The sequence below is a fragment of the Dipodomys spectabilis genome, unplaced genomic scaffold (assembly GCF_019054845.1).
Source record: "Dipodomys spectabilis isolate Male_0828 unplaced genomic scaffold, ASM1905484v1 ptg000098l, whole genome shotgun sequence".
Taxonomy (NCBI): domain Eukaryota; kingdom Metazoa; phylum Chordata; class Mammalia; order Rodentia; family Heteromyidae; genus Dipodomys; species Dipodomys spectabilis.
In genome coordinates, this window is record NW_024870775.1 from 11957501 (window position 1) to 11978700 (window position 21200).

At 49.4% G+C, this 21200-nt stretch overlaps 7 protein-coding genes across 7 annotated transcripts in view; all 7 read right to left on the minus strand.

The window, feature by feature from the left end:
- The window catches only part of LOC122113696 (paired-like homeodomain transcription factor LEUTX), a 579-nt gene extending 294 nt beyond the window's left edge, over window positions 1-285 (minus strand). Inside the window, exon 1 of the mRNA XM_042686773.1 lies at window positions 1-285. This exon is cut by the window's left edge and continues 294 nt beyond it. Coding sequence (XP_042542707.1) covers window positions 1-285 — 285 coding nt within the window.
- Window positions 286-2066: 1781 nt separating this feature from the next.
- Window positions 2067-2645, minus strand: LOC122113698 (paired-like homeodomain transcription factor LEUTX). The gene has a single exon (XM_042686774.1). The coding sequence runs from the start codon at window positions 2643-2645 to the stop codon at window positions 2067-2069; it is 579 nt and encodes a 192-aa protein (XP_042542708.1).
- Window positions 2646-4418: 1773 nt separating this feature from the next.
- Window positions 4419-4997, minus strand: LOC122113700 (paired-like homeodomain transcription factor LEUTX). Its single transcript, XM_042686779.1, has one exon. It carries the CDS (start codon window positions 4995-4997, stop codon window positions 4419-4421), a length of 579 nt encoding a protein of 192 aa, XP_042542713.1.
- A 1906-nt stretch (window positions 4998-6903) lies between these two features.
- LOC122113701 (paired-like homeodomain transcription factor LEUTX) lies at window positions 6904-7482 on the minus strand. Its single transcript, XM_042686780.1, has one exon. The coding sequence runs from the start codon at window positions 7480-7482 to the stop codon at window positions 6904-6906; it is 579 nt and encodes a 192-aa protein (XP_042542714.1).
- Window positions 7483-9270: 1788 nt separating this feature from the next.
- On the minus strand, window positions 9271-9849 carry LOC122113702 (paired-like homeodomain transcription factor LEUTX). Its single transcript, XM_042686781.1, has one exon. The coding sequence runs from the start codon at window positions 9847-9849 to the stop codon at window positions 9271-9273; it is 579 nt and encodes a 192-aa protein (XP_042542715.1).
- A 4443-nt stretch (window positions 9850-14292) lies between these two features.
- LOC122113703 (retina and anterior neural fold homeobox protein 2-like) lies at window positions 14293-14871 on the minus strand. Its single transcript, XM_042686782.1, has 2 exons — window positions 14713-14871; window positions 14293-14607 (listed from the first exon to the last, which is right to left on the minus strand). Exons 1-2 carry the CDS (start codon window positions 14869-14871, stop codon window positions 14293-14295), a joined length of 474 nt encoding a protein of 157 aa, XP_042542716.1.
- A 1792-nt stretch (window positions 14872-16663) lies between these two features.
- On the minus strand, window positions 16664-17242 carry LOC122113704 (paired-like homeodomain transcription factor LEUTX). The gene has a single exon (XM_042686783.1). It carries the CDS (start codon window positions 17240-17242, stop codon window positions 16664-16666), a length of 579 nt encoding a protein of 192 aa, XP_042542717.1.
- Between the last annotated feature and the right edge of the window lie 3958 nt (window positions 17243-21200).

Below are 21200 nucleotides of genomic sequence, written 5' to 3' on the forward strand. Positions count from 1 at the left end.
GAGGATGGGGGCCCCGGGCACCTGCGCCCCATGAGCGGCCTGGCGACATGAGGCTGATGGGCACACAGGCGGCTTCCCGGCTTGCTCCTGTTTCTTCAGCTTGGCCTTCTGGTTTTTAAACCAAACCTTCACCACGACCTGGTCCAGCTGCAGCCTGGAGGCCAGCTCCTGCACCTCGTCCCACTTGGGCTGCTGGGTGTGTTTGAAGGCGGCTCTCAGCTCCTGTAGCTGGTGCTCTGTGAACCTCGTGCGGCTCTTGCGATGGGCTCTCAGCTGCTCTGCCATGGCTGCCTTGGCCGTGTCTGCTGTAGCCAGCCAGGTGAGTTGTGCCTGAGCTCCAGAGCTCAATGCCCCACACAGCCTACCCAGTCAGTATTTCAGCAAAATGCTGGTGGTCTCCACCCTCTGGGACCCTCCCTAGTCTCTTCCCCTCCCTAGTCTCCTTCCTGCCCTTCCCCTCCCTGGGGCCCTTCCTCTGGGCAACTTCCACTCATCATACTTTCTTCCCTCACTCCTGGGAATCTTGCCTCTTTACAGATAATCCGGAATAGTGAGCTAGATTACCAGCTAGCTAGCTAGATACTTATATACCGGCAAAGTCATGTATAAATATTTATATACATATATATATTGTTTGTATGGCTTTGTGCTGGTCCAGAGGCTTGAGCTCAAGGCCTGGGACCCTCCCTAATCCTAGAATCTCCCTTCTCCCTGCTTCCTGCTATTCCTCAAGAGAACTTCCACTCCTCAGTCTTTCTTGGTTGTTTCTTTGTTTATTGAAAAGGTGATGAACGAGGGGTTACACTTACAGAATGAAGGCAATAAGTACATGATTATTTCCCTCAGCCTTTCTTTAATCATAGACAGGATGTCTTACTTCTTAGAGAAATTTTGGGATACTCATTCACACAGGCTTACATTTTCTTTGTTTTTTTATTAATCCTTCTGTTTGATCTCAGTGCCTGGGCAATGAAGGGGGAGCTTTTTTGGTCAATATTAGTGCTTTATCATTTAACTACCATTCCACTTGTGGTGTTTTGGTCCTTCAGTGGCAATAAGAGTCTCATACACTTTGCCTTTCTCCCTGGCTTTGAACTACCATCTTATGATCTTAGCCTTTCAAGCAGCTAGTATTACAGTCCTGAGCCATGGGCTCCTATCTAGCTGTCTTGACTTCTCTGGTATACAGGCAGACGGTCCCTCTGAGGGCCCTTCCTGGCCAGTCCTCTCTCTCTTTATGAGGGCTTAAAGTACTAATTTGGTGTTAGATAGCCATTTGTGGCCAAGTATAATTGAGATTTGAATGTATTCAAGAGATTGCTCTCCTCAGATAAATTCTCCCTTCCTCCTTCTTCATTCCTCCTCCTCCTCCTCCTCCTCCTTTTCCTCCTCCTCCTCCTCCTCTTTCTCTTCCTCTTGCTCCTCCTCCTCCTCTTCCTCCTTCTCTTCCTCCTCCTCCTCCTACTCCTTCTCCTTCCCCTCCTTCTTCTTCTTCTTCTTTAATTTTTTTTTTGTGAGCGGTGGAGGAATATTTTTGGTGGTTTTTATTGATTTATTTATTTTTTGGTCTAGTCCTAGGGCTTGACCTCAGAGCTTGGGCACTGTGTCTGAGCCTCACTTGCACAAGGCCAGCAGTCTACCACTTGAGACCCAGTGCCACTTCCGGCCTGTTCTGTTTTTGTGGTAATGAAGAGTGGAACTCTGGGCTTCAAGCATGCTAGGAGAGCAGTCCACCAAAAGGGCACATGCCCAGCCCCATTTCTTCCTTTGCTGAATGCTGGGGATTGAACACTGGGCCTTTGCTTGCTTGGCGGGCACTTTAGCACTTGAGCCACAGCTCTATTTGCATCTTTGGGCTAGTTGATTGGAGACAATAGTCCCATAGACTTTCTTGCTCAGGCTGATTTGCAACCTGAGTCCTACAGGTATCAGCCTCCTGAGTAGCTAGGATGACCAGTGTGAGACTCCAGTGCTCAGCTAGCTAGAGTCATTTCCTCTTTATTCTTTGAGAAGAGGGGAGCTCAGGGGTAAGTTGATGTGTATCTTGGGCAGAGAGTGGAGTAAGCTCAGGGCTGAAGCATGAAGATGTTGTCCTGGGCTTCACGGCTGTGCGGGCCTCGCAGTGTAGGTTCCCCAAGAAGATACTTGTCCAGGCTGGAAGGGTCCTCATCCCCAGACACCTCATAGACCCAGGCAAGTTCTTCTGTGCTGTAGGGAAGGGGCGTCGTCCAGGATACTTCCAAACTTTCTAGGGGCTGAGCAGCCAACGCAAAACTGAGTCCAAGGCTGGAAGGCGCTGCAAATTCCTGGGGCTCCTCTGGCCATTGGTGGGGCTCGCCTCTGAAAGGCTGCTGAGGGCTGAGGAAGGCGGCCCCGGGCACCTGTGCCCCATGAGCGGCCTGGCGACATGAGGCTGATGGGCACACAGGCGGCTTCCCAGCTTGGTGCTGTTTCTTCAGCTTGGCCTTCTGGTTTTTAAACCAAACCTTCACCACGACCTTGTCCAGCTGCAGCCTGGAGGCCAGCTCCTGCACCTCGTCCCACTTGGGCTGCTGGGTGTCTTTGAAGGCGGCTCTCAGCTCCTGTAGCTGGTGCTCTGTGAACCTAGTGCGGCTCTTGCGATGGGCTCTCAGCTGCTCTGCCATGGCTGCCTTGACCGTGTCTGCTGTAGCCAGCCAGGTGAGTTGGGTCTGAGCTCCAGAGCTCAATGCCCACACAGCCTACCCAGTCAGTATTTAAGCAAAATGCTGGTGGTCTCCACCCTCTGGGACCCTCCCTAGTCTCCTCCCCTCCCTAGTCTCCTCCGTACCCTTCCCCTCCCTGGGGCCCTTACTTCTACTCGTCAGATTGTCTTCCCTCACTCCTGGGAATCTTTGCTCTCTACAGATAATCGGGAACAGTGAGCTAGATTACCACGTAGCTAGCTAGGTAGTTATATACAGGTGAAGACATGTATATATATTTATATACATATATGTATATATGTACATATATACATTGTTTATATGCTTTTGTGCTGGTCCAGAGGCTTCAATTCAAGGCCTTGGACCCTCCCTAATCCCAGAATCACCATTATCCCTCCTTCCTGCTATTCCTCAAGAGAACTTCCACTCCTCAGTCTTTCTTGGTTGTTTATTTGTTTATTGAAAAGGTGATGAACAAGGGGTTACACTTACAGAATGAAGGCAATAAGTACATTAGTATTTCCCTCAGCCTTTCTTTAATCACAGACGGGATATCTTACTTCTTACAGAAATTTTGGGAAACACACACACACACACACACACACACACACACACAGGCTCATATTTTCTTTTTTTTTTTTTTTTCTTAATTCTTCTGTTTGATCTCAGTGCCTGGGCAATGAAGGGGAGTTTTATCGCTCAATATCAGTGCTTTATTACTTGAGCTACAACTCCACCTCTGCCTTTTTGGTCCTTCATTGGCAATAAGAGTCTCACACACTTTGCTTTTCTGGATGGCTTTGAACTGCCATCTTCTGATCTTAGCCTTCCAAGCAGCTAGTATTCCAGGCCTGAGCCATGGGCTCCTATCCAGCTGCCTAGCCCTTTGTGGTGTACAGGACAGTCAGTCCCTCGGAGGGCCCTTGGTGGCCAGTCCTCTGCCCCTTTTTTGAGGGCTAAAGGTGGCAATTTGGTGTTTGATAGCCATGTGTGGCCAAGTGTAATTGAGATGTGAATGTATTCAAGAGATTGCTCTCCTCAGATAAACTCTCCCTTCCTCCTTCTTCATTTCTCCTCCTCCTCCTCCTCCTCCACCACCTTTTATTCCTCCTTCTCCTCCTCCTGCTTCTGCTTCTCCTCTTCCTCCTCCTCCTCCTTCTTCTTCTTTGATTTTTTTTTTTTGTGAGGTGTCAGAGGAATATTTTTGGTATTTATTCATTTATTTATTTTTTAGTCTAGTACTTGGGCTTGAACTCAGAGCTTGGGCACTGTGTCTGAGCCTCATTTGCACAAGGCTAGCAGTCTACCACTTGAGACACAGCACCGCTTCCGGCCTTTTCTGTTTTTGTGGTAATGAGGAGTGGAACTCAGGGCTTCAAGCATGCTAGGCAAGTAGTCCACCACAAGGTCACATGCCCAGCCCCATTTCTTCCTTTTCTGAATGCTGGGGTTTGAACTCTGGGCCTTTGCTTGATTGGCGGGTATTTTAGCACTTGGGCCAGAGCTCTATGTGGGTCTCTGGGCTAGTTGATTGGAGACAAGAGTCCCATGGACTTTCTTGCTCAGGCTGACTTGCAACCTGAGTCCTCCAGGTATCAGCCTCCTGAGTAGCTAAGATGACCAGTGTGAGACTCCAGTGCTCAGCTAGGTAGAGTCATTTCTTCTTTATTATTTTTAGAGGGGGGGAGCTCAAGGGTATGTTGATGTCTATCTTGGGCAGAGAGTGGAGTGAGCTCAGGGCTGAAGCATGGAGATGTTGTCCTGGGGTTCGGGGCTGTGCAGGTCTGGCAGTGCAGGTTCCGGGAGAAGATACTTGTCCAGGCTGGAGGGGTCTTCGTTCCCAGACACGCCATAGACCCGGGCAAGCTCTTCTGTGCTGTAGGGAAGAGGTGCTGTCCAGGATACCTCCAAAGTTTCCAGGGGCTGAGCAGCCAATGGGAAACTGAGTCCAGGGCTGGTAGGCGCTGCAAATTCCTGGGGCTCCTCTGGCCATTGGTGGGGCTCGCCTCTGAAAGGCTGCTGAGGGCTGAGGAGGGCGGCCCCGGGCACCTGCGCCCCATGAGCGGCCTGGCGACATGAGGCTGATGGGCACACAGGCGGCTTCCCGGCTTGCTGCTGTTTCTTCAGCTTGGCCTTCTGGTTTTTAAACCAAACCTTCACCACGACCTGGTCCAGCTGCAGCCTGGAGGCCAGCTCCTGCACCTCGTCCCACTTGGGCTGCTGGGTGTCTTTGAAGGCGGCTCTCAGCTCCTGTAGCTGGTGCTCTGTGAACCTCGTGCGGCTCTTGCGATGGGCTCTCAGCTGCTCTGCCATGGCTGCCTTGGCCGTGTCTGCTGTAGCCAGCCAGGTGAGTTGGGTATGAGCTCCAGAGCTCAATGCCCACACAGCCTACCCAGTCAGTATTTAAGCAAAATGCTGGTGGTCTCCACCCTCTGGGACCCTCCCTAGTCTCCTCCCCTCCCTAGTCTCCTCCCTGCCCTTCCCCTCCCTGGGGCCCTTCCTCCAGACAACTTCTACTCCTCTGACTTTCTTCCCTCACTCCTGAGAATCTTTCCTCTCTACAGAAAATGGGGTATAGTGAGCTAGATCACCAGCCATCTAGCTAGATTCAGACATACTGGCAAAGACATATATATAAATATGAATGTGTATATATATATTTATGTACATATATCTATTGTTTGTATGGTTTTGTGCTGGTCCAGAGGCTTGAACTCAAGGCCTCGGACCCTCCCTAATCCCTGAATCATTCTCCTCCCTATTCTTCCAGAGAACTTCCACTCCTCAGTCTTTCTTGGTTGTTTATTTGTTTATTGAAAAGGTGATGAAAAGGGGTTACACTTACAGAATGAAGGCAATAAGTGCATGAGTATTTCCCTCAGACTTTCCTTAATCAAAGAGAGGATTTCTTACTTCTTACAGAAATTTTGGGATATATTTGTATGTGTGTGTGTGTGTGTGTGTGTGTGTGTGTGTGTGTATAAATATACTCACACACTCATATATATAAATATGTATATATGTTTATATACATACACACACAGTCGTATATTTTCTTTGTTTTTTTCTTACAAGGTGCTGAGGAATCGAAGCCAGGGCCTTATGCATGGCAAGGCAAGCGCTCTACCACTGAGCCACCTTCCCAGCCTTTGTTTTTTCTTAATCTCCTCGTTTGAATTCAGTGCCTGGGCAATGGGAGCTTTATTTCTCAATATTAGTGCTTTATCACTTGAGCTACCACTCCACTTCTGGCTGTTTAGTCCTTCATTGGCAATAAGAGTCTCACACACTTTGCTTTTCTGGATGGCTTTGAACTGCCATCTTCTGATCCTCCCCTTCCAAGCAGCTAGTATTACAGGCCTGAGCCATGGGCTCCTATCCAGCTGCCTAGCCCTGTGTGGTGTACAGGACAGTCAGTCCCTCTGAGGGCCCTTGGTGACCAGTCCTCTGCCCCTTTTGTAAGGGCTTAAGGTGCCAATTTGGTGTTTTGATAGCCATGTGTGGCCAAGTGTAATTGAGATGTGAAAGGATGCAAGAGATTGCTCTCTTCAGATAAAGTCTCCCTTCCCCCTTGTTCACTTGTTCTTCTTCCTCTTCTTCGCCTTCTTTGGCTTCTTCGGTTATTCTCTTTTGATTTGTGTGTGTGTGTGTGTGTGTGTGTGTAAGTGGTGGGGGGGAGGAATGTTTTTGGTGGTTTTTATTCATTTATTTATTTTTTGGTCTAGTCCTTGGGCTTGAACTCAGAGCTTGGGCACTGTGTCTCAGCTTCATTAGCACAAGGCTAGCAGTCTACCACTTGAGACACAGCGCCACTTCCGGCCTTTTCTGTTTTTGTGGTGATGAGGAATGGAACTCAGGGCTTCAAACACGCTAGGAGAGCACTCTTCCACAAGGCCATAATCCCAGCCCCATTTCTTTCTTTTCTGAATGCTGGGGTAGGAACTCAGGGCCTTTGCTTTCTTAGCGGGCACGTTAGCACTTGAGCCACAGCTCTATTTGTGTCTTTGGGCTAGTTGATTGGAGACAAGACTACTGGGGACTTTCCTGCTCAGGCTGACTTGCAACCTGGGTCCTCCAGGAATCAGCCTCCTGAGTAGCTAGGATGACCAGTGTGAGGCTCCAGTGCTCAGCAAGGTAGAGTCATTTCTTCTTTATTCTTTGAGGGGAGGGGAGCTCAGGGGTAAGTTGATGTGTATTCTGGGGTGAGAGTGGAGTGAGCTCAGGGCTGAGGCATGCAGATGTAACCCTGGGGTTCGGGGCTGTGGAGGTCTGGCAGTGTAGGTTCTTCAAGAAGACACTTGTCCAGGCTGGAGGGGTCTTCATCCCCAGACAGGCCATACACCCGTGCAAGCTCTTCTGTGCTGTAGGGAAGGGGCGTCGTCCAGGATACCTCCAAAGTTTCCAGGGGCTGGGCAGCCAATGGGAAACTGAGTCCAGGGCTGGTAGGTGCTGCAAATTCCTGGGGCTCCTCTGGCCATTGGTGGGCCTCGCCTCTGAAAGGCTGCTGAGGGCTGAGGAAGGCGGCCCCGGGCACCTGCACCCCATGAGCGGCCTGGCGACATGAGGCTGATGGGCACACAGGCGGCTTCTTGGCTTGCTGCTGTTTCTTCAGCTTGGCCTTCTGGTTTTTAAACCAAACCTTCACCACGACCTGGTCCAGCTGCAGCCTGGAGGCCAGCTCCTGCACCTCGTCCCACTTGGGCTGCTGGGTGTCTTTGAAGGCGGCTCTCAGCTCCTGTAGCTGGTGCTCTGTGAACCTCGTGCGGCTCTTGCGATGGGCTCTCAGCTGCTCTGCCATGGCTGCCTTGGCCGTGTCTGCTGTAGCCAGCCAGGTGAGTTGTGCCTGAGCTCCAGAGCTCAATCCCCACACAGCCTACCCAGTCAGTATTTAAGCAAAATGCTGGTGGTCTCCACCCTCTGGGACCCTCCCTAGTCTCCTCCCCTCCCTAGGCTCCTCCCTGCCCTTCCCCTCCCTGGGGCCCTTCCTTTAGATAACCTCTACTCCTCAGACTTTCTTCCCTCACTCCTGGGAATCTTTCATCTCTACAGATAATTGGGAATAGTGAGCTAGATTACCAGCTAGCTAGCTACATACTTATATACCGGCGAAGACATGTATATATATTTATATACATATGTATATATGTACATATATCTATTGTTTGTATGGTTTTGTGCTGGTCCAGAGACTTGAACTCAAGGCCTGAGACCCTCCCTATTCCCAGAATCACCCTACTCCCTCCTTCCTGCTATTCCTCAAGAGAACTTCCACTCCTCAGTCTTTCTTGGTTGTTTATTTGTTTATTGAAAAGGTGATGAACAAGGGGTTACACTTACAGAATGAAGGCAATAAGTACATTAGTATTTCCCTCAGCCTTTCTTTAATCACAGACGGGATATCTTACTTCTTACAGAAATTTTGGGAAACACACACACACACACACACACACACACACACACACACACACAGGCTCATATTTTCTTTTTTTTTTTTTTCTTAATTCTTCTGTTTGATCTCAGTGCCTGGGCAATGAAGGGGAGTTTTATCGCTCAATATCAGTGCTTTATTACTTGAGCTACAACTCCACCTCTGCCTTTTTGGTCCTTCATTGGCAATAAGAGTCTCACACACTTTGCTTTTCTGGATGGCTTTGAACTGCCATCTTCTGATCTTAGCCTTCCAAGCAGCTAGTATTCCAGGCCTGAGCCATGGGCTCCTATCCAGCTGCCTAGCCCTTTGTGGTGTACAGGATAATCAGTCCCTCTGAGGGCCCTTGGTGGCCAGTCCTCTGCCCCTTTTTTGAGGGCTTAAGGTGGCAATTTGGTGTTTGATAGCCATGTGTGGCCAAGTGTAATTGAGATGTGAATGTATTCAAGAGATTGCTCTCCTCAGATAAACTCTCCCTTCCTCCTTCTTCATTTCTCCTCCTCCTCCTCCTCCTCCTCTGCCACCTTTTATTCCTCCTTCTCCTCCTCCTGCTTCTGCTTCTCCTCTTCCTCCTCCTCCTCCTTCTTCTTCTTTGATTTTTTTTTTGTGAGGTGTCAGAGGAATATTTTTGGTATTTATTCATTTATTTATTTTTTAGTCTAGTCCTTGGGCTTGAACTCAGAGCTTGGGCACTGTGTCTGAGCCTCATTTGCACAAGGCTAGCAGTTTACCACTTGAGACACAGCACCACCTCCGGCCTTTTCTGTTTTTGTGGTAATGAGGAGTGGAACTCAGGGCTTCAAGCATGCTAGGCAAGTAGTCCACCACAAGGTCACATGCCCAGCCCCATTTCTTCCTTTTCTGAATGCTGGGGTTTGAACTCTGGGCCTTTGCTTGATTGGCGGGTATTTTAGCACTTGGGCCAGAGCTCTATGTGGGTCTCTGGGCTAGTTGATTGGAGACAAGAGTCCCATGGACTTTCTTGCTCAGGCTGACTTGCAACCTGAGTCCTCCAGGTATCAGCCTCCTGAGTAGCTAAGATGACCAGTGTGAGACTCCAGTGCTCAGCTAGGTAGAGTCATTTCTTCTTTATTATTTTTAGAGGGGGGGAGCTCAAGGGTATGTTGATGTCTATCTTGGGCAGAGAGTGGAGTGAGCTCAGGGCTGAGACCTGCAGATGTAACCCTGGGGTTCGGGGCTGTGCAGGTCTGGCAGTGCAGGTTCCGGGAGAAGATACTTGTCCAGGCTGGAGGGGTCTTCGTTCCCAGACACGCCATAGACCCGGGCAAGCTCTTCTGTGCTGTAGGGAAGAGGTGCTGTCCAGGATACCTCCAAAGTTTCCAGGGGCTGAGCAGCCAATGGGAAACTGAGTCCAGGGCTGGTAGGCGCTGCAAATTCCTGGGGCTCCTCTGGCCATTGGTGGGGCTCGCCTCTGAAAGGCTGCTGAGGGCTGAGGAGGGCGGCCCCGGGCACCTGCGCCCCATGAGCGGCCTGGCGACATGAGGCTGATGGGCACACAGGCGGCTTCTTGGCTTGCTGCTGTTTCTTCAGCTTGGCCTTCTGGTTTTTAAACCAAACCTTCACCACGACCTGGTCCAGCTGCAGCCTGGAGGCCAGCTCCTGCACCTCGTCCCACTTGGGCTGCTGGGTGTGTTTGAAAGCGGCTCTCAGCTCCTGTAGCTGGTGCTCTGTGAACCTCGTGCGGCTCTTGCGATGGGCTCTCAGCTGCTCTGCCATGGCTGCCTTGGCCGTGTCTGCTGTAGCCAGCCAGGTGAGTTGTGCCTGAGCTCCAGAGCTCAATGCCCACACAGCCTACCCAGTCAGTATTTAAGCAAAATGCTGGTGGTCTCCACCCTCTGGGACCCTCCCTAGTCTCCTCCCCTCCCTAGGCTCCTCCCTGCCCTTCCCCTCCCTGGGGCCCTTCCGCCAGACAACTTCTACTCCTCTGACTTTCTTCCCTCACTCCTGAGAATCTTTCCTCTCTACAGAAAATGGGGAATAGTGAGCTAGATCACCAGCCATCTAGCTAGATTCAGACATACTGGCAATGACATATATATAAATATGAATGTGTATATATATATATATATATATATTTATGTACATATATCTATTGTTTGTATGGTTTTGTGCTGGTCCAGAGGCTTGAACTCAAGGCCTCGGACCCTCCCTAATCCCTGAATCATTCTCCTCCCTATTCTTCCAGAGAACTTCCACTCCTCAGTCTTTCTTGGTTGTTTATTTGTTTATTGAAAAGGTGATGAAAAGGGGTTACACTTACAGAATGAAGGCAATAAGTGCATGAGTATTTCCCTCAGACTTTCCTTAATCAAAGAGAGGATTTCTTACTTCTTACAGAAATTTTGGGATATATTTGTATGTGTGTGTGTGTGTGTGTGTGTGTGTGTGTGTGTATAAATATACTCACACACTCATATATATAAATATGTATATATGTTTATATACATACACACACAGTCGTATATTTTCTTTGTTTTTTTCTTACAAGGTGCTGAGGAATCGAAGCCAGGGCCTTATGCATGGCAAGGCAAGCGCTCTACCACTGAGCCACCTTCCCAGCCTTTGTTTTTTCTTAATCTCCTGGTTTGAATTCAGTGCCTGGGCAATGGGAGCTTTATTGCTCAATATTAGTGCTTTATCACTTGAACTAACACTCCACTTCTGGCTTTTTAGTCCTTCATTGGCAATAAGAGTCTCACACACTTTGCTTTTCTGAATGGCTTTGAACTGCCATCTTCTGATCCTCCCCTTCTAAGCAGCTAGTATTCCAGGCCTGAGCCATGGGCTCCTATCCAGCTGCCTAGACCTGTGTGGTGTACAGGACAGTCAGTCCCTCTGTGGGCCCTTGGTGACCAGTTCTCTGCCCCTTTTGTAAGGGCTTAAGGTGACAATTTGGTGTTTTGATAGCCATGTGTGGCCAAGTGTAATTGAGATGTGAATGGATGCAAGAGATTGCTCTCTTCAGATAAAGTCTCCCTTCCCCCTTGTTCATTTGTTCTTCTTCCTCTTCTTCGCCTTCTTTGGCTTCTTCGGTTATTCTCTTTTGATTTGTGTGTGTGTGTGTGTGTGTGTGTGTGTGTGTGTGTGTGTAAGTGTGTGAGTGGTGGGGGGGAGGAATGTTTTTGGTGGTTTTTATTCATTTATTTATTTTTTGGTCTAGGCCTTGGGCTTGAATTCAGAGCTTGGGCACTGTGTCTCAGCTTCATTTGCACAAGGCTAGCAGTCTACCACTTGATACACAGCGCCACTTCCGGCCTTTTCTGTTTTTGTGGTGATGAGGAATGGAACTCAGGGCTTCAAACACGCTAGGAGAGCACTCTTCCACAAGGCCATAATCCCAGCCCCATTTCTTTCTTTTCTGAATGCTGGGGTAGGAACTCAGGGCCTTTGCTTTCTTAGCGGGCACGTTAGCACTTGAGCCACAGCTCTATTTGTGTCTTTGGGCTAGTTGATTGGAGACAAGACTACTGGGGACTTTCTTGCTCAGGCTGACTTGCAACCTGGGTCCTCCAGGAATCAGCCTCCTGAGTAGCTAGGATGACCAGTGTGAGGCTCCAGTGCTCAGCAAGGTAGAGTCATTTCTTCTTTATTCTTTGAGGGGAGGGGAGCTCAGGGGTAAGTTGATGTGTATTCTGGGGTGAGAGTGGAGTGAGCTCAGGGCTGAGGCCTGCAGATGTAACCCTGGGGTTCGGGGCTGTGGAGGTCTGGCAGTGTAGGTTCTTCAAGAAGACACTTGTCCAGGCTGGAGGGGTCTTCGTTCCCAGACACGCCATAGACCCGGGCAAGCTCTTCTGTACTGTAGGGAAGGGGCGCTGTCCAGGATACCTCCAAACTTTCCAGGGGCTAAGCTGCCAACGGGAAACTGAGTCCAGGGCTGGTAGACACTGGAAATTCCTGGGGCTCCTCTGGCCCTTGGTGGGCCTCGCCTCTGAAAGGCTGCTGAGGGCTGAGGAGGGCGGCCCCGGGCACCTGCGCCCCATGAGCGGCCTGGCGACATGAAGCTGATGGGCACACAGGCGGCTTCTTGGTTGCTGCTGTTTCTTCAGCTTGGCCTTCTGGTTTTTAAACCAAACCTTCACCACGACCTGGTCCAGCTGCAGCCTGGAGGCCAGCTCCTGCACCTCGTCCCACTTGGGCTGCTGGGTGTCTTTGAAGGCGGCTCTCAGCTCCTGTAGCTGGTGCTCTGTGAACCTCGTGCGGCTCTTGCGATGGGCTCTCAGCTGCTCTGCCATGGCTGCCTTGGCCGTGTCTGCTGTAGCCAGCCAGGTGAGTTGTGCCTGAGCTCCAGAGCTCAATGCCCACACAGCCTACCCAGTCAGTATTTAAGCAAAATGCTGGTGGTCTCCACCCTCTGGGACCCTCCCTAGTCTCCTCCCCTCCCTAGGCTCCTCCCTGCCCTTCCCCTCCCTGGGGCCCTTCCTCCAGACAACTTCTACTCCTCTGACTTTCTTCCCTCACTCCTGAGAATCTTTCCTCTCTACAGAAAATGGGGAATAGTGAGCTAGATTACCAGCCATCTAGCTAGATTCAGACATACTGGCAAAGACATATATATAAATATGAATGTGTATATATATTTTTATGTACATATATCTATTGTTTGTATGGTTTTGTGCTGGTCCAGAGGCTTGAACTCAAGGCCTCGGACCCTCCCTAATCCCTGAATCATTCTCCTCCCTATTCTTCCAGAGAACTTCCACTCCTCAGTTTTTCTTGGTTGTTTATTTGTTTATTGAAAAGGTGATGAAAAGGGGTTACACTTACAGAATGAAGGCAATAAGTGCATGAGTATTTCCCTCAGACTTTCCTTAATCAAAGAGAGGATTTCTTACTTCTTACAGAAATTTTGGGATATATTTGTATGTGTGTGTGTATGTGTGTGTGTGTGTGTATAAATATACTCACACACTCATATATATAAATATGTATATATGTTTATATACATACACACACAGTCGTATATTTTCTTTGTTTTTTTCTTACAAGGTGCTGAGGAATCGAAGCCAGGGCCTTATGCATGGCAAGGCAAGCGCTCTACCACTGAGCCCCTTCCCAGCCTTTGTTTTTTCTTAATCTCCTCGTTTGAATTCAGTGCCTGGGCAATGGGAGCTTTATTGCTCAATATTAGTGCTTTATCACTTGAGCTACCACTCCACTTCTGGCTTTTTAGTCCTTCATTGGCAATAAGAGTCTCACACACTTTGCTTTTCTGGATGGCTTTGAATTGCCATCTTCTGATCCTCCCCTTCCAAGCAGCTAGTATTACACTCCTGAGCCATGGGCTCCTATCCAGCTGCCTAGCCCTGTGTGGTGTACAGGACAGTCAGTCCCTCTGAGGGCCCTTGGTGACCAGTCCTCTGCCCCTTTTGTAAGGGCTTAAGGTGCCAATTTGGTGTTTTGATAGCCATGTGTGGCCAAGTGTAATTGAGATGTGAATGGATGCAAGAGATTGCTCTCTTCAGATAAAGTCTCCCTTCCCCCTTGTTCACTTGTTCTTCTTCCTCTTCTTCGCCTTCTTTGGCTTCTTCAGTTATTCTCTTTTGATTTGTGTGTGTGTGTGTGTGTGTGTGTGTGTGTGTGTGTGTGTGTGTGTGTAAGTGTGTGAGTGGTGGGGGGGAGGAATGTTTTTGGTGGTTTTTATTCATTTATTTATTTTTTGGTCTAGTCCTTGGGCTTGAACTCAGAGCTTGGGCACTGTGTCTCAGCTTCATTAGCACAAGGCTAGCAGTCTACCACTTGAGACACAGCGCCACTTCTGGCCTTTTCTGTTTTTGTGGTGATGAGGAATGGAACTCAGGGCTTCAAACACGCTAGGAGAGCACTCTTCCACAAGGCCATAATCCCAGCCCCATTTCTTTCTTTTCTGAATGCTGGGGTAGGAACTCAGGGCCTTTGCTTTCTTAGCGGGCACGTTAGCACTTGAGCCACAGCTCTATTTGTGTCTTTGGGCTAGTTGATTGGAGACAAGACTACTGGGGACTTTCCTGCTCAGGCTGACTTGCAACCTGAGTCCTCCAGGAATCAGCCTCCTGAGTAGCTAGGATGACCAGTGTGAGGCTCCAGTGCTCAGCAAGGTAGAGTCATTTCTTCTTTATTCTTTGAGGGGAGGGGAGCTCAGGGGTAAGTTGATGTGTATTCTGGGGTGAGTGTGGAGTGAGCTCAGGGCTGAGGCCTGCAGATGTAACCCTGGGGTTCGGGGCTGTGGAGGTCTGGCAGTGTAGGTTCCTCAAGAAGATACTTGTCCAGGCTGGAGGGGTCTTCATTCCCAGATACGCCATACACCCGTGCAAGCTCTTCTGTGCTGTAGGGAAGGGGCGTCGTCCAGGATACCTCCAAAGTTTCCAGGGGCTGGGCAGCCAACGGGAAACTGAATCCAGGGCTGGTAGGTGCTGCAAATTCCTGGGGCTCCTCTGGCCCTTGGTGGGCCTCGCCTCTGAAAGGCTGCTGAGGGCTGAGGAGGGCGGCCCCGGGCACCTGCACCCCATGAGCGGCCTGGCGACATGAGGCTGATGGGCACACAGGCGGCTTCTTGGCTTGCTGCTATTTCTTCAGCTTGGCCTTCTGGTTTTTAAACCAAACCTTCACCACGACCTGGTCCAGCTGCAGCCTGGAGGCCAGCTCCTGCACCTCGTCCCACTTGGGCTGCTGGGTGTGTTTGAAGGCGGCTCTCAGCTCCTGTAGCTGGTGCTCTGTGAACCTCGTGCGGCTCTTGCGATGGGCTCTCAGCTGCTCTGCCATGGCTGCCTTGGCCGTGTCTGCTGTAGCCAGCCAGGTGAGTTGTGCCTGAGCTCCAGAGCTCAATCCCCACACAGCCTACCCAGTCAGTATTTAAGCAAAATGCTGGTGGTCTCCACCCTCTGGGACCCTCCCTAGTCTCCTCCCCTCCCTAGGCTCCTCCCTGCCCTTCCCCTCCCTGGGGCCCTTCCTTTAGATAACCTCTACTCCTCAGACTTTCTTCCCTCACTCCTGGGAATCTTTCATCTCTACAGATAATTGGGAATAGTGAGCTAGATTACCAGCTAGCTAGCTACATACTTATATACCGGCGAAGACATGTATATATATTTATATACATATGTATATATGTACATATATCTATTGTTTGTATGGTTTTGTGCTGGTCCAGAGACTTGAACTCAAGGCCTGGGACCCTCCCTAATCCCAGAATCACCCTACTCCCTCCTTCCTGCTATTCCTCAAGAGAACTTCCACTCCTCAGTCTTTCTTGGTTGTTTATTTGTTTATTGAAAAGGTGATGAACAAGGGGTTACACTTACAGAATGAAGGCAATAAGTACGTTAGTATTTCCCTCAGCCTTTCTTTAATCACAGACGGGATATCTTACTTCTTACAGAAATTTTGGGAAACACACACACACACACACACACACACACACACACACACACACACACAGGCTCATATTTTCTTTTTTTTTTTTTCTTAATTCTTCTGTTTGATCTCAGTGCCTGGGCAATGAAGGGGAGTTTTATCGCTCAATATCAGTGCTTTATTACTTGAGCTACAACTCCACTTCTGCCTTTTTGGTCCTTCATTGGCAATAAGAGTCTCACACACTTTGCTTTTCTGGATGGCTTTGAACTGCCATCTTCTGATCTTAGCCTTCCAAGCAGCTACTATTCCAGGCCTGAGCCATGGGCTCCTATCCAGCTGCCTAGCCCTGTGTGGTGTACAGGACAGTCAGTCCCTCTGAGGGCCCTTGGTGGCCAGTCCTCTGCCCCGTTTTTGATGGCTTAAGGTGGCAATTTGGTGTTTGATAGCCATGTGTGGCCAAGTGTAATTGAGATGTGAATGTATTCAAGAGATTGCTCTCCTCAGATAAAGTCTCCCTTCCTCCTTCTTCATTTCTCCTCCTCCTCCTCCTCCTCCTCTGCCACCTTTTATTCCTCCTTCTCCTCCTCCTGCTTCTGCTTCTCCTCTTCCTCCTCCTCCTCCTTCTTCTTCTTTGATTTTTTTTTTTGTGAGGTGTCAGAGGAATATTTTTGGTATTTATTCATTTATTTATTTTTTAGTCTAGTCCTTGGGCTTGAACTCAGAGCTTGGGCACTGTGTCTGAGCCTCATTTGCACAAGGCTAGCAGTTTACCACTTGAGACACAGCACCACCTCCGGCCTTTTCTGTTTTTGTGGTAATGAGGAGTGGAACTCAGGGCTTCAAGCATGCTAGGCAAGTAGTCCACCACAAGGTCACATGCCCAGCCCCATTTCTTCCTTTTCTGAATGCTGGGGTTTGAACTCTGGGCCTTTGCTTGATTGGCGGGTATTTTAGCACTTGGGCCAGAGCTCTATGTGGGTCTCTGGGCTAGTTGATTGGAGACAAGAGTCCCATGGACTTTCTTGCTCAGGCTGACTTGCAACCTGAGTCCTCCAGGTATCAGCCTCCTGAGTAGCTAAGATGACCAGTGTGAGACTCCAGTGCTCAGCTAGGTAGAGTCATTTCTTCTTTATTATTTTTAGAGGGGGGGAGCTCAAGGGTATGTTGATGTCTATCTTGGGCAGAGAGTGGAGTGAGCTCAGGGCTGAGGCCTGCAGATGTAACCCTGGGGTTCGGGGCTGTGCAGGTCTGGCAGTGCAGGTTCCGGGAGAAGATACTTGTCCAGGCTGGAGGGGTCTTCGTTCCCAGACACGCCATAGACCCGGGCAAGCTCTTCTGTGCTGTAGGGAAGAGGTGCTGTCCAGGATACCTCCAAAGTTTCCAGGGGCTGAGCAGCCAATGGGAAACTGAGTCCAGGGCTGGTAGGCGCTGCAAATTCCTGGGGCTCCTCTGGCCATTGGTGGGGCTCGCCTCTGAAAGGCTGCTGAGGGCTGAGGAGGGCGGCCCCGGGCACCTGCGCCCCATGAGCGGCCTGGCGACATGAGGCTGATGGGCACACAGGCGGCTTCTTGGCTTGCTGCTGTTTCTTCAGCTTGGCCTTCTGGTTTTTAAACCAAACCTTCACCACGACCTGGTCCAGCTGCAGCCTGGAGGCCAGCTCCTGCACCTCGTCCCACTTGGGCTGCTGGGTGTCTTTGAAGGCGGCTCTCAGCTCCTGTAGCTGGTGCTCTGTGAACCTCGTGCGGCTCTTGCGATGGGCTCTCAGCTGCTCTGCCATGGCTGCCTTGGCCGTGTCTGCTGTAGCCAGCCAGGTGAGTTGTGCCTGAGCTCCAGAGCTCAATGCCCACACAGCCTACCCAGTCAGTATTTAAGCAAAATGCTGGTGGTCTCCACCCTCTGGGACCCTCCCTAGTCTCCTCCCCTCCCTAGGCTCCTCCCTGCCCTTCCCCTCCCTGGGGCCCTTCCGCCAGACAACTTCTACTCCTCTGACTTTCTTCCCTCACTCCTGAGAATCTTTCCTCTCTACAGAAAATGGGGAATAGTGAGCTAGATCACCAGCCATCTAGCTAGATTCAGACATACTGGCAATGACATATATATAAATATGAATGTGTATATATATATATATATATATATTTATGTACATATATCTATTGTTTGTATGGTTTTGTGCTGGTCCAGAGGCTTGAACTCAAGGCCTCGGACCCTCCCTAATCCCTGAATCATTCTCCTCCCTATTCTTCCAGAGAACTTCCACTCCTCAGTCTTTCTTGGTTGTTTATTTGTTTATTGAAAAGGTGATGAAAAGGGGTTACACTTACAGAATGAAGGCAATAAGTGCATGAGTATTTCCCTCAGACTTTCCTTAATCAAAGAGAGGATTTCTTACTTCTTACAGAAATTTTGGGATATATTTGTATGTGTGTGTGTGTGTGTGTGTGTGTGTGTGTGTGTATAAATATACTCACACACTCATATATATAAATATGTATATATGTTTATATACATACACACACAGTCGTATATTTTCTTTGTTTTTTTCTTACAAGGTGCTGAGGAATCGAAGCCAGGGCCTTATGCATGGCAAGGCAAGCGCTCTACCACTGAGCCACCTTCCCAGCCTTTGTTTTTTCTTAATCTCCTGGTTTGAATTCAGTGCCTGGGCAATGGGAGCTTTATTGCTCAATATTAGTGCTTTATCACTTGAACTAACACTCCACTTCTGGCTTTTTAGTCCTTCATTGGCAATAAGAGTCTCACACACTTTGCTTTTCTGAATGGCTTTGAACTGCCATCTTCTGATCCTCCCCTTCTAAGCAGCTAGTATTCCAGGCCTGAGCCATGGGCTCCTATCCAGCTGCCTAGACCTGTGTGGTGTACAGGACAGTCAGTCCCTCTGTGGGCCCTTGGTGACCAGTTCTCTGCCCCTTTTGTAAGGGCTTAAGGTGACAATTTGGTGTTTTGATAGCCATGTGTGGCCAAGTGTAATTGAGATGTGAATGGATGCAAGAGATTGCTCTCTTCAGATAAAGTCTCCCTTCCCCCTTGTTCATTTGTTCTTCTTCCTCTTCTTCGCCTTCTTTGGCTTCTTCGGTTATTCTCTTTTGATTTGTGTGTGTGTGTGTGTGTGTGTGTGTGTGTGTGTGTGTGTAAGTGTGTGAGTGGTGGGGGGGAGGAATGTTTTTGGTGGTTTTTATTCATTTATTTATTTTTTGGTCTAGGCCTTGGGCTTGAATTCAGAGCTTGGGCACTGTGTCTCAGCTTCATTTGCACAAGGCTAGCAGTCTACCACTTGATACACAGCGCCACTTCCGGCCTTTTCTGTTTTTGTGGTGATGAGGAATGGAACTCAGGGCTTCAAACACGCTAGGAGAGCACTCTTCCACAAGGCCATAATCCCAGCCCCATTTCTTTCTTTTCTGAATGCTGGGGTAGGAACTCAGGGCCTTTGCTTTCTTAGCGGGCACGTTAGCACTTGAGCCACAGCTCTATTTGTGTCTTTGGGCTAGTTGATTGGAGACAAGACTACTGGGGACTTTCTTGCTCAGGCTGACTTGCAACCTGGGTCCTCCAGGAATCAGCCTCCTGAGTAGCTAGGATGACCAGTGTGAGGCTCCAGTGCTCAGCAAGGTAGAGTCATTTCTTCTTTATTCTTTGAGGGGAGGGGAGCTCAGGGGTAAGTTGATGTGTATTCTGGGGTGAGAGTGGAGTGAGCTCAGGGCTGAGGCCTGCAGATGTAACCCTGGGGTTCGGGGCTGTGGAGGTCTGGCAGTGTAGGTTCTTCAAGAAGACACTTGTCCAGGCTGGAGGGGTCTTCGTTCCCAGACACGCCATAGACCCGGGCAAGCTCTTCTGTACTGTAGGGAAGGGGCGCTGTCCAGGATACCTCCAAACTTTCCAGGGGCTAAGCTGCCAACGGGAAACTGAGTCCAGGGCTGGTAGACACTGGAAATTCCTGGGGCTCCTCTGGCCCTTGGTGGGCCTCGCCTCTGAAAGGCTGCTGAGGGCTGAGGAGGGCGGCCCCGGGCACCTGCGCCCCATGAGCGGCCTGGCGACATGAAGCTGATGGGCACACAGGCGGCTTCTTGGTTGCTGCTGTTTCTTCAGCTTGGCCTTCTGGTTTTTAAACCAAACCTTCACCACGACCTGGTCCAGCTGCAGCCTGGAGGCCAGCTCCTGCACCTCGTCCCACTTGGGCTGCTGGGTGTCTTTGAAGGCGGCTCTCAGCTCCTGTAGCTGGTGCTCTGTGAACCTCGTGCGGCTCTTGCGATGGGCTCTCAGCTGCTCTGCCATGGCTGCCTTGGCCGTGTCTGCTGTAGCCAGCCAGGTGAGTTGTGCCTGAGCTCCAGAGCTCAATGCCCCACACAGCCTACCCAGTCAGTACTTAAGCAAAATGCTGGTGGTCTCCACCCTCTGAGACCCTCCCTAGTCTCCTCCCCTCCCTAGTCTCCTCCCTGCCCTTCCCCTCCCTGGGGCCCTTCCTCCAGACAACTTCCACTCCTCAGACTTTCTTCCCTCACTCCTGGGAATCTGTCATCTCTGGGAAAATTTGGGAAGTTATATGCAAGTAAATATATATTCATATACGTATATCTACTTTGTTTTTCTTTTCTGCTGGTTGGGTGGCGGCTCAGGAGAACCTTTCCCTTATCCTTAGCTTTTTCTCTCAAAGCTAGTGCTCTACCACCTGAGCCACCACTTTACCTCTGCCTCTTTTGCCATTTATTAGAGATAAAGGCATAAAGGACTTTACTTCCAGGGCTGGCATTGAACCTTGATCCTCTCAGTCTTCTGAGTATCTTGAATTACTGACAGGAACCACCAACACACTCCGGGTTTTATTTATTTTTTATCCCCTTCCACTTGAATTCTCAATGTTTGACTCTGCTATAGGTCATGTGTGATTGGTGTTTGAATGGGATATCCAATGTTTGCCTGTTCCAACCAACAGGTATGGGTTAAAGCTAAAGGTATGTGGATAGGCTCAAGATCATCTTATTCTTTTGGTCTCAAAATATTTTAGAAATCAGCCTGTTTCTATACCAAAATTTTTCCTCCTGCAATTCGCAAAGGCCTTAGCAATCACGGCCTGGTGTTTCTAATGAGTCTTTCCTTGATTTATAGCAAAAACAAGCCGTTATCTGCTAATAACCCCTGCGTCTGAAATTAGAAGAGAGAGAGAGAGACAAAAAAAAATGGAATTGCAGAGACAAGCTCTGTTAAATAAAGTGGTTGTGTCAAGACATATAACATTTCCACGCATCAACTCGGAGCAGGATGGGCTCTGCTGGTGGAAATTGTAATTATTTAACACACTTCGTGATAGTGAAGCATGAACCCTGTATACATTCACTCAATGGACATCCTGTTACTTCCTTCCCAGGAGAGACATTTAACCACTGATTCAGAGAGAAACTGAGGCACTGGGGGAGACAACAGAACGAAACCACCATATGAGGTCTGAGTGCCCTGATGTCCCTCTCCTTCCTCCCCTCTCCTTAAGTCTATACTCTCAACTCCTTCCTGCCCAGGGGCATCCCACAAACAGGACTGTGCAGAAAGAAAGTATTGATAATGAAATTATGGCTGGGTGCTGGTGGCTCACACCTGTCATCCTAGCTACTCAGGACACTGAGATCTGAATATTGTGGTTCAAATCCAGTGGGGACAGGAAAGTCTGTGAGACTCTTATCTCCAATTAACCACCAAAAATAAAGCCAGAAGGAGAGCTATGG